Here is a 12,407-nt window from a genome sequence, read left to right as displayed (position 1 = left end):
AGTGAAACTTGTGAATTTTAAATAAGAGCTTGACCATGGTCACATACATCAAAGTTCTCTGTAAGACCCGTTCACAGACGACATCTTTTCTAGGTGTTTCTTTTGTTGTTTTTTATTCTCTTCTTCTTCAAATAGTTATTTTGCCAAGAAATATATGTATATAACATGCACACCCTTTCATCGTCTGTGTAAACCTCTTTAAATAGTTAATATTTTGTTAATAGTTATCTCTTTTCTATGGTGACAGAGGGGTCAGGAGGATGCTTATATAAGTTTTAATGGTCGTAGGTTTGGTATTGACAATAGTGGCTTGGGCTGGCTGACTGGCTGAGTGTGGACAGATGGAGGTTTGATGTGTTGCTGCTCATTGAAACCTTTTTCCCTCAGAGAATCATTTAATTTCCTCTCCTCCTTTGGACTTAGTTCCTTCTTACTTTCCTGTCAGTTCTGTAGATATATGGATATATTGAAATTCAGCCGTCCTTAAAGTTGCTTTTCAGCTCCCTTCGTCAGGCTGAGTGATGTGCCGTGGCAGAGACCCCCACCGTGAGATTTAACTCGACTGGACTTAAGTTACGTAACCGCCGAGCAGGGCACAGACCTCATGCAGGAGAGGGTTAGTCATCATCTTCTCTCAAACACAAGTCTGTGCTGTTTGTGTTTCTTCAGCCGATCACCTGTGTTATCCCATGATTTAATATAGAGTGTTGTGTATTAAACTGTGTGAGAGCTAATGGAGCCCAAACTTTCTCTCCTGATGCTAATTGTCCTCCATGCTCTGCTGCCCAAGGGCAGCAACAACACTAACCTACAGCTCAATGTCTCTCTCTCTCTCTCTTTTACTCTCTCAATCACTCTTCTATTCAACAACCCCTCTCCCTCACTCTGTCTGCATCGATTGGCCCTTAATGCGTTGGTGTGCAGTGTGCGGTGTGTGAGGGCTCATGACATGCAAGTTAAGACGTCTGTATCCCTGGGTCTTTTCTGCAGTATTGTCTGGTTGTGTTTAAACAGAATCACAACATAGCACTAGAGCTGCTTGTTTGTATGCCAGTCAGCTGCTCTCAGTTTTTTGAAGTGATTCTTAGTGGGAAATTCTGGTTTGGGACCATCTGTCCTATCGGTAGTAAAAACACAACGTACCGACGCAGTTTATTTGTGACGTCCGGGAATGCAGCAACACGACAAAGACGTCCGATGAGGCAAGAGCGATGAGCGCATATAGAGGGAATCAGTGGCATCAGATGCAGCGTGGACTGAGAGAAAGCACTTCTGCTGCTTTCAACAGCTCTGTATATCTGCTCATCTCCCTTGGGGCAGCGTAATGGCATTATATGCTGTATGGCACGCTTATGTAACAGAAGGAGGAATATTAATGGTCGTCCACTCAGGACAGCACAAAAGTGGAGTCAGATCAAAGCTCTCAGTCCCCAGTCCCCAGTACACAGTACACACACACACACACACACACACACACACACACACACACACACACACACACACACACACACACACACACACACACACATGCATACACACATGCATACACTCAACTCGCACCTAGAACCGAGAGTTGCTTTTCGTGTGTGTGTTCATGTATTTCAGAGATAACAACAGAGGGTACAAGGTTGCTCTTTGCTTGTTAAACTGTCCCTGGGAAGGCATCTGCATCATGTCTGTTCTGACCCGAGCTCACCCTCCAGGTCCAGCTCCAGCCAACAGTCGACCGACCTCTGACCCCCGCAGCTGCACAATGAGGAGTGAATCTGTGTCTCACCCAAAAGCGGCTGATCATTAGTTGTTGCCTGAGATGTTGGCAGTGTCTCTACCATCATCACTCAAACAGAAGATGAGGGAATGTACTTTGGCAAAACTGAGTTCATTCCTTCAGAGTTTAGAGTAAATTAAGAGTCTGTGCCAAGTGGCAGTGAAGCTGATAAGTCATGGACACCAAGAACTTTACTCTTAATGTTTTGACCTGGAGTTTTATTCTTCTTATCTCTTCATACCCCCTGTGGGTCAGGGGGTAGAGCGCTCGTCCTCTAACCAGAAGGTTTGATCCCAGTCTTCCGTATACCAAAGTGTTCTTGGGCAAGACGCTGAACTACAAATTGCCCTCTGTCTTAGAAGTAGTGCTGCACATAGATGCACTGTGTGAAAGGCAAGAACTGTTCTGTAAAACGCTTTGAGTTCTCATCAAGACAAGAAAAGTGTTGTATGAAAACAGACCATTTACATTTCCTGATAAGGACAAAGACACCGAGAAGACACAGCAGTAAGATCTGTTTCGGATGGAGGCAACAAATGCTGTGTGTCTGAGGGAAATAAACATGTTTTATAAAAAAAATGTTATTCAATATATTAGTCAAACATGACAGTGGCTGGCAAGCTGTTGAGGTGTTGATAGGATACTAACACTGATACTTCAGACAGAGATGGGCTGGCTGTTTCCAGCCTTTATGCTAAGCTAAGCTAACCACCTGCAGATTCTTGTGCGAGCGGCGCTACTTGAAAACAAATCTTTTTGGTTTTACAGCAAACGGAAAACTTTTCATGAGGGCTGACCCGAATGCCTCAAAGCTTTGACCGCTGCCACGATAATCAAAATACACGTCGGAATTTGAATGCTGTATATGCATCACCATAAAAAAAATCTGATAGCCCATGAAATAAGCAATTCATTATGCATCAACATTAATCATTAGTTATTCTCAGACAAGGACATCTGTTCCCAGCACTAAGCACGTGACTGGCTTACGAGTTCCAGCAACGCTAGCAAGATGCTGGAAAGTCGAGTGCCAGATATGCCAAAGGATTTTTGTCCTTGTCCCAGTTTTTTCCGACTGGCCTTGTAAACGGTAATGAAGCAACATGTCACGCAAGCCAACAGTCTCAGCAAAGTGATCCTCTTAGCCTCATGTCCCTGAGTGGTCGCAGACAGCAAAGTCCTTGAACCTGAAAATATTTCAGAATCATAAATTCGATTACAGCACTGAAGGAAGACGCTGCGGCACAACCATTTCACTGAATAACTGTAAAAGTCACATGTCCACGGTCAGACTCAGGAAAGGGAGAGAGGCGTGGAGCAGAGCTGCCACAAATCAATACCTTATACCCATTTATGTCAGTCCGGGTCCGGCCTTTGAGGGCTGCCCATTACTGTGTGAAGTGTAGCCGTCCATGCCACACACGCAAACACACACTCACACACACACACACGCATCATCCACAACAACAACATGATCGATAGCGCTGTGTGTTTACTCAGTCCAGTGCTGATGTTATCCAGACAGTCAATAAACTCACTGATGGCTACACTGATGATGCCGTGTTGATGTGCTGTTATTAGAGTGAAGTGCGATTCAGACTAATATGAGGGTCTGTGTTTGTGTTGTTGTGAGAACCTGCAGCTTTTTATAGACATGTTCTGATACCGTGGATGTTTTCCCACATCTCATCGCTGTGGTGTGATGTCCATGAAAAAATTATTTTACAAGGACATGTGTTTTTATAATTTGATGCTGTCTAGTTTGGTGAAGCACATGTGGAGGAGGGGTGTTATAAACAGACACAGTTTCCAGACTGACAGTGTTGGTGAGCAGTGTAGTGCAGTATCCTTCACCTTCTCTTCTGACAGTTTCACCTCATGTCGCAGTATTTTAGTATCAGAGAAGAAAATAAACACCCACATGTCCGCAGATAGCATTACAAATATACGCTGAGGCTGATATTTAGTTTATATATTATCACTGCGATCTCGGAGCCTATCAGCTGTCATCTGATGACCAATTAGCCTCTGGGGACATCGGCCAATATCTTTGGGATCCCGGTGTAAAAAGAAGATATTCAGGCCAAAACTCCTGCTACTGTTTTCCAGTTTGTTTACGGTGCGACTGGTTTCTTTTACCACACGAGTCGACCGTTTCTCTACACAAAACACAAACAGTGATACTCATTGTCTGTGTTTTTTACCTCCAGATGACATTTTTGGCTAATCTCTATTAACAGCTATCTTCTTATGACTGCAGAAAAATTAAAAAAGCTGATAGGTTATTGATCTCAGTCAGTGTGTTCCAGTTGTTTTGCGCTCCACACTGACTTTTAACCTGCAGGCAACCACAGCCTGCTCAAATCTGATTGGTTATAGAAATGGAAACCACAAGGCTGCTGGTCCCAAACTCTTGTCCCTCGCCTACAGAATCTGCATATTCACATGAAGAATGTTTGTACGGATTATTGTCACTGTTACCTATCGACTGTGTCAGTATATTCTTTGTCAGTTGTAACACCTTTACAAGAACTGTTGCAATCGTTAGTGTGTGGAAAGATACTAACAAAATGCTGACAACAACAAGATGAAAGCAATGGATGAATGGTTCAAACGTCCAGTTTCTGCCTCTTTGAATGGTTTTGGCATGAATGCAAACTTGAAACTGGAGAAGGAAGAAAGAATTGCTTCCACAATATCATCCTGAATGGATTTATTCTCTGTCGTATAATGCTGTACAACAATGTCAAAGATCTGTCAAAAAGGGAACAAGGAGGAGGAACGTCAGCCTATCTGATGTGGGTGTGAGGATATTTTGGACAAGAAAAGTTGCGAAGCTATAACAAACCACCTGACATGTTGAAAACTTGATTTTGAGGCCGCTCTTAATAATATGTAGGTTTTTCTCGGTGCATCAACATTGTGCCGTCGTTTTAAAGCGAGTGCTACAGTAGCCTTTATAAGAGAGCCACTGTATGAGAGCACTGTACAGCCAGACATTGATAGATGATCATGTGGCCAGCCGTGGCTCCCCAGGGGTGTGTGGTTTAATGGATTCACCAGTGTGGGCCAGCACGGAGCTGTTTAACAGCTTAACAGATGGATCACTGTTTCTTCCCTGCTCTTTAATTAAGGATCAGTATTTGCTGTCACTGAGGAGATGGCTCTGGAGGCAGCCTTTAACTGATGACCAAAGCTACACAGAGATGTGTTTTTACAAAGATGCAACTGTTTGTATGTTGTGTTTCAACTACAAGTGGAAAATGTCGTGTTGGGATTTAGATATAATGAATTTGTAATGCTTTGTGTGGAGAGGTGATGCTCTGTGTTTTTTGTTTTTTTTTCAATCGGAACACAAGCTGTGTACGCCATGATGCTTGTCCATGGTTTGTTGACTCCCATTGATATGTTAGAAAATGCCTTATAGGATCAAAGCCAGGCCAAAGAATCACATTAACATCTTCTGTCACCATTTATTAATTCACCAAATACAGTGAAAATGGCATCATAATATACAATGATTCATTCTTAGAATGTCATGACATTTTGTTGCTTTTTTGCTTCATAAAACGATGTTTCATTATTGAAAATATTAAGGTTTCATGCACAACAAACCATATCCAGTTTCTTTAAAATAATGGTACAAAATAAATAAAATTAAAAAAACAAAGGTTGTAATGTCCAAAGTCGGTCAAATAACAACGTGTCATTTGAGGATACTCGTAAACAGTGCAATATATATCTAAAACTGCGATTTTCTAACAAATTCATCAACGAAGCTCAAGTCACAGTATACGATTTCTTAATAATAGTTTAACATTGATGTGTGCAAAAACCCCAGACACATTCAGTTAGTCTTTAAAAAAGGTCCGACCTCTGATATAGAATTAGACCAGTCCACCAAAATCCCAGAAGTGCCTCTTATGAAGCCTAGTCTCATTCTGTATATCCTCTCTGAAGTAGAAATATTTTTGTTGATGAATTGTAAGACGATAGACTAGCATATCATTTAAATAACAAATATTTAGATATAAAAATACAAATATGACTTTTGTTTAAAAAGAAGCGTGCCAGGGTAAGAGTGGTGGCACCTGCATTGGCACCGGAGTGAGAGTTCATGCAAATAGATGGAGAAAAAACTTCTAGATTTATAGAAGACGAAACACAGATAATCGCAAAAATCTAAATTATAGAACGATTATTTTTTCCCATCAATTTCATGACTTTAATTTTAAATATTTACTGTAATCCCACATCTCTGCTGGCCTCTGTGGATATCTGAGCATCTGAAAATAGAAACAAAAGAAAAATAGAGGAAAAGATATGTGCAGGTGTAAATCAGCTACATGGAGGTGCCGGCCCGCACCTTCAACCACTAATGGGTAATGCAAGAAGAAGAATGTAACCTGCGGTTCAGTTAGAATCTGGGGCCGGCGATGCTCTTTAAGGGCCCAAAAACAAAGAGAAAAACATATGGGGTTCTACTACAGAAAATATCAACATTGCACCATCCTCGGATATATGTTTTTACATACAATGGGTCTTCTCTATTTAGTAGACTCGAGAGTTTGGTTGGTCTGTTTTTAAAAGCGTTTTTATACCAGCAACGGGAATGCATTGGACCAGTGCTGAAAGGACAGCTCCCTTGAATGCACCGTCGCCGACTGAGTCAACAAAGCAAAGCGTACAGGAGGGAGGGGAGGATGGGGAAGTCAGGGGGGAGGGTGTCTGAGAGCTTAAAGCCTACCTACTGTACAACTTATTGAAACAGGGCTGGGATTTAGCTCCAGCCTCCAGTTGCACTACTGAGTTTCTTATACAGCGCTTTTTGGAAAGAAAAAAATAGAAGATGGTCGTGAAGTAATGACAAGTTCATCCATCATTAAAGTCAGCAGAGGTTGAGACACAGAGCAGGAGTCCGCCATCTCAACATCGTGCTGCGCAGCAGGAGTTAAACATCGGGATTCGTCTGAAGAATTGCCAGCAATCCCATGATAAAAATCTTGGTCTTCGCCAGAGTCTCTTTCTCTTCTCTCTCATCCCTTCTTCACCTCTTCCTCATTTATCTTCCTCTTTCCGTTTTTACCCCCTTCTTCATCGTCTTCTTCTTCTTCGCCCTTTTCTCCATCATCCCATCCTAGCTTTCGTGCCGTCGTCCTCTCCTGCAAGTCCTCGAACATGCACAGCCGACAAGTGCTTCGAATCGGTGATCAAAATTAAAAGAGTCTGCAAGGCCATCGCTCGTGTTTACACGCCGGGTGAGGACTTGTCTGTCATCCCCTTCAGGACCTCGTCTATTCGGTCGTCCTCGATGACCACTGTGGAGAGAGAGAGAAAGAGAGAGAGAGAAGGGGGGAGAGGATGTTTACTGAGGGACCAGGGCAGCTCAGACACATCATAAGATTTCTATTACATCCCTGTAGGGAGCCAATATTGTCCGTGTTCGGATTTCTTTCACTTTCATACGCACTTCTCATTAGTGGAGCGGAACATGGCGCACAAAGCAAGTGAGCGAGTTGCAGGTGAATTAATTAATTAATTAAAGCACAACAGCAAATCCCCCAGCAACGTACACGTACGCGCACTTTGTGAAAAAAAAAAAAACTCATTCCGGTAATGGCGACGAGCCAGGCGTTTATCCTTCCTCTTTAACCCCGTTGTTTTTTATTGGACAAAACATGGGGTGTGTCTATATAGTGAAGCTGATTTCTATAGAACATACATGTAAACAGTTTGCCAAACGTCAAACCACTGAGCAATGTGATAAAATTGGTATTTTAGTGCAGTGGTGCGTTTTTTTTAATCCAAATTACGCACAGCCTGCGTAATGATCCAAATCAAACTAAATCAATTAAAAACACTGACAATACACTTTCCCCATTTTGCATCACACTAAAAACAACCATGATTATGTCTGAATAATAGCGACAACATGCCAGAGTCTCAGTTCATTAATCAAACCGTCCTTTACCTCGCTTGGCTCTGCCGATCTGTCCAAGCTTCGGGGGTCTTTTCGCCTGCGACGAAGCGAAAAAAGCGCTTGTGTCCTGCAGTCCGCAGCTAAAGGACATCTGGCTGACCTCGCTGTCCGCCCCGTAGCCGTTCATTTTACCCTCGCTGTATGGCAGCACCTCGGACATTGTGGCACAAAAAAGGAGGAGAAGGATCACCAGCTTGAAAAATTAATCAAGTCGATGGAAGATCTTCCTCGACGCAGCCGTAGATCCCTTTTTGTTGGTGGTTGCAGCTGATGATGGAGTCTCTCTCCTGCTGGGATCCTCTGTGAAGGAGACTCGATGTGGATGAGGCGTCTGAAGTCCTGGTGCTTGTTGTGGTCTCTGGATGTGTTGCAGCTGCAGGGAGAGACGCTGTTATATGTATGTGCGAGCGCGCGTGTGTGTGTGTGTGAGGGAGGGAGAGAGAGAGAGAGAGTGAGCGAGAGAGCGAGAGGAGGGAGAGTGAGCTGTGTTTGCCTGTGCTGCTGGATGATGTCTGGTGAGGGAAGTGGGAGATCCCGGGATCATAAAGGAAACCCAGGCTGAACGGTGAAGTCATCCATCCGGGTTTGAAGCTGTGTGTGTGTGTTTGTGTTTGTGCGTGTGCATGTGCGTGTGTGTGTGGCTCCAAATGCTAGAGGAGCAAGAGCGACATCAACAGGCCAAATATGAAATTGATCAATGCACAAACAGATTTCACGTTTAGAAGACGTTCTTTTCTTTAGAACAGAGGAAAATTTAAATCAGAGGAAAACTAAGATGAAACATAAAATGTAAAGGATGTATACTTTTGCGTTATACTATGGGACATATTAGTCTAGTTATAGGGCGTCTATATAATCGAGTTATATACTGTAGCATATACAACAACAAAAGACATTGAAGGGATACAAAGCTCTAGTTAGCTGTAGTTAGTTTTATGTTACACCAACATTAGACATTTTGATTTAATGTTTACTTTTACTTGTAACAGAGTATTTTTCTATTGAGGTATTACTACTGGCTTGAATAAATAACCCCAATGCTTCTTCACGACTGAATGTACTAGCCCATATTTTTTATTTATTATATCTTACATTCCTAGGGGCGGCTTTGGCTCAGGAGGTAGAGAGGCTTGTCCACTAACCTGAAAGTATGGGGTTCGATCTCCTGCAGTCTGCGTGCCAAAGAGTCTTTGGACAAGATATTGAACCCCAAAGCCTGTGACGGCTGTGCCAGCGTGCTTTGAATGTGTGTAATAGAAAAAGTTCATACATTAGCACTGAATGAATGTGTGTGTGAATATAATAAATTTGACTTGTCCTGAGCATTTCGAGTGGTAAATAAGACTGGAAAAGCTCAAAAACAATTAAATTTAACATATTTTGCTGGCATGTCTTGACTATAACTAAGAGTCTGGAACAGAGCAGCAGTTACTGACTAAAGGACAAGATAATATAGGGTCAAATTTATGCAGATATGAAAACACTTTGTTAAACTTGTACAACCTAACAGTTAAAGTATAAAGTCTTCTATGTGGACGAAGCTCTCTATACCATTGGTATAGAATCCAAGCTGTTTGACCCATGCAGAAGAATAAAACACATCTTTTTCAAGTCGGTGTCTCGTGTTCCCCAATTATGTGAAACTTTGTGAAAGTGTAATTCTAAATTTCTGGAGTGCCACTTTAAAGTGCCACACGGCAGCAGAAGGACATACAAAAACGGACAGATAATGAACAACCTAGAAAACCTAACACGACAGTATTATATAGAATAAGAAGCATGATTGATTTTACATCTACAGGATAATGCCTTTATGAAACATATCTGGTGCTGTCGTGTGCCAGAACATAATAAACTCTCTTCGTTTCAGCACCACGGACAGAGCTGACATCATTTATACATTTGCTGCATCTGAAATTACGTCATTCTCCCCTGCCTCCTTTTTTGTTGCAGCCTATGTTACAACATCCTGTCCTCGCAGCATATGGTGTCTCATAAAAGGCTGAAATAATGAACTGATGGAGAGCCTATTATTGGACCAGCCCTGTTTTAACAACTTGGGCCAGCTGACCCATCTATAAACATGGAATAACCTTTCCACTGAAGCAGTGTTCCTCCGTTTCTGCAGGCAGCTGACTGGGGAAAGTGACTGGCTGACAATCTGGAGATCAGTGGTGCTTTAGAAGCTCTTGAATATCCTTCACAGTCAAAAGTAAGTGTTCCCACAGAAACATGGGCCATATAACTTCCTGTAAAACATGTTAGTGAGTCCCCTGAGGGTCTCTTTTAACCACCAGTTTACAAAGTGAGCATGCACATTTGGTGGTTCCAACTCAAAAAGTCAATTTCCGTGCTTTGCAAAAAGCAGTTACAGAGATTTTAATTAGGATGTTGCTCATTGTAAAAATCAACCAAAGTGATTAAAACTGCAGCTAATTATTCTTTATCCAATTATGATTTGTCTCTGACATGGATCCACGATCAACATGAAAGGTTACATGAATGTGCCACTCCATCCGAATTCCACCGGGATGACTCACAAAGCTCCTCCTGCCCAATATTCCGCCGCCTCCAGCTGTCAACAAGCGGAGCCACAGATTCATGCAAAGGGGTTCATGCGAGGGCCAGAGATTTCACATGACGTCATCAGTCGGCGACACAGTTGAGGGCTGTGGGGAAAACTCTGACCTGCCGCTCCAGATGGGAACAGGTGCTGCTTCATGATCACAATTTTGGGAAGAAACGTAGATGTGTCGCACCAACTGGACACTTCTCTTCCTTACCTCAGGCCCTAGTAATGCACTGCCACGTACATAGTGAGCCCAGTGTGCCTCTCAGTTGGTTCATCTTAGTCTACTTCAATTGATCTTTCTACATCCTCATCTCTCCTCTTCTTTCCCTTTTTCTCTTCTTCCTGCTCTGCCTCTTTAGCAAGCAGCAGTTGTTAATGATCTGACTCACTCAATCAGTCGCATAATCTCTGACAAGGGCACCTACCCTTAAGAAATGTGTGTGTGTGCTCTGGAAGCACTGCCTCCAATTACAAATGAATCACAGTGCTGAGTCACTCACCCCCTCCCCATCTCTCCCCTCAGGCAGACTGAGCTCCGCTGCACTTACACATACAGACACACACACACACACATTGTGTATATACACACCATGTTCCTCCTTGAGGAACACTAGCTGAGGAAAAACACAGATAACAAGTCGAGAGCTAAGAGCCAGGATCAATGCTGTGTGTATCAGGTCGTAGGTATTAGTGTAAGTGAGAGAAAGAGAAGCAGCGACTAAAAATGGCTAAAAATGTAACTGAGGGCAGAAAGTGGAGACACACACACACACACACCATCTGCAGCCATGGACCAAATGAAAGTAGTGTATGTATCTGCTCTGCTCATCACGAAGATTAATGCTGTTTGTTTTCCTGCGTAAACATCCTCCAAAAGATTGTGGGAACACTGGCAGAGCTCTGGCCTTTGGATCAGTGATCACACAGCTGAGATACACACACTCACAGCTGTAGTCGGAAGGTGCATCTCATCCACATGGGAGACCAGCGCTGGGATCAAAGAATGATTCAAGTTCTTTAACTGTGAAGTCTGTGTTTGATGTGAAAGTACAACTTGTCACCAAATCCTCTTGAAGTATCAGCATTTTCCTGAGAAATATTTTTGTTTTCACATAAAAAAGATTTTTATTTCATCGGGCCTTTCTAAACACCAAAGGACACCCTCCAATATATCACACATAAATACAACAATAATTAAAATTAAAACACAAATCATATTATTTGATAATTTATAGTATTATATTAATGTTTGTTGTGATCAGTGATGCAAATATAGCTATAACTATACATGTAGTGCACAGTTTTAATTTAAGCTACTCAAATGTATATGATCATTAACCTATGATTAGCTTGATCATTGTTTATTAACTATTCCAACTGAACTGAACATTTTAGTGCCTTTCAGCTCATTGTTTTGGTTTTCTGGTCGAAAACTTCACTGTTTCTTTCTTACTGCTCTTTTCAGCCTATTGTTTTTGTAGCAGGTAGATTTTCAGTGTACTCTGTAAACTATCAGCCCTCCACCGAACAACGGATAAAGTTTGTTGTTAACATCTTTTAGTGAATAAAGAGACAGATTTCCCTCAGGAAGTGTTGTTTTTTCCCCGTTAAGATCCATTAACTATTTACTCGGAAATCAATGAAAACAGTTGAAAACATCCTGTCTCACAATGTTTAAGAAAGTGATTAAAAGTCCTGGATCTGCCCCCTGATCCACTTCTTCCTGACCCATCTTTCCACCAAGCTTTGTGGTAATCCATCCTGTTGTTTTTGTTCGATGCTGCTAACTAACAGACATAATCTCCTTAGCAGAGATAACAGCTTTGTCATTGTGTTTCCAGCTCACTAAAGTAGCCCCAATTTGTCTAATGATCAGTTCATACTGTTTCTTTAAAAGTTAAATATCCAGCAGCAGAAGTATCTTTCAGTTTCCTACTTGTTAATCATCTTGTGATGCCTCAGATTAGTCCGGTGACCATGTAGGGTCCTGACCTCCACCGTGAGAACCGCTGCTGTCGCCGGATCTTTGAGGAGAGTTTTGTAGTTCTACAAATCTGAGATAACTTGATAATAATATCACTGTTGCT

At 42.2% G+C, this 12,407-nt stretch overlaps 1 protein-coding gene across 1 annotated transcript; it reads right to left on the bottom strand.

Moving 5' to 3' along the window:
• Positions 1-5,227: 5,227 nt before the first annotated feature.
• camk2n1a (calcium/calmodulin-dependent protein kinase II inhibitor 1a) lies at positions 5,228-8,325 on the bottom strand. The gene is made up of 2 exons (XM_035169823.2): positions 7,740-8,325; positions 5,228-7,086 (listed from the first exon to the last, which is right to left on the bottom strand). Exons 1-2 carry the CDS (start codon positions 7,906-7,908, stop codon positions 7,016-7,018), a joined length of 240 nt encoding a protein of 79 aa, XP_035025714.1. The 5' UTR covers positions 7,909-8,325; the 3' UTR covers positions 5,228-7,015.
• Between the last annotated feature and the right edge of the window lie 4,082 nt (positions 8,326-12,407).

Source organism: Hippoglossus stenolepis, chromosome 11, assembly GCF_022539355.2.
Source record: "Hippoglossus stenolepis isolate QCI-W04-F060 chromosome 11, HSTE1.2, whole genome shotgun sequence".
Lineage (NCBI taxonomy): Eukaryota > Metazoa > Chordata > Actinopteri > Pleuronectiformes > Pleuronectidae > Hippoglossus > Hippoglossus stenolepis.
This window is presented reverse-complemented; position numbering and strand designations above follow the sequence as displayed.

What these genes read in the sequence shown, in the direction of transcription:
- camk2n1a (XM_035169823.2), bottom strand. Translation starts at nt 7,908, where the DNA reads ATGTCCGAGGTGCTGCCATACAGCGAGGGTAAAATGAACGGCTACGGG. An exon ending in GATCGGCAGAGCCAAGCGAG is followed by an intron (nt 7,087 to 7,739) that starts GTAAAGGACGGT and finishes CTCTCTCCACAG; the next exon opens with TGGTCATCGAGGACGACCGA.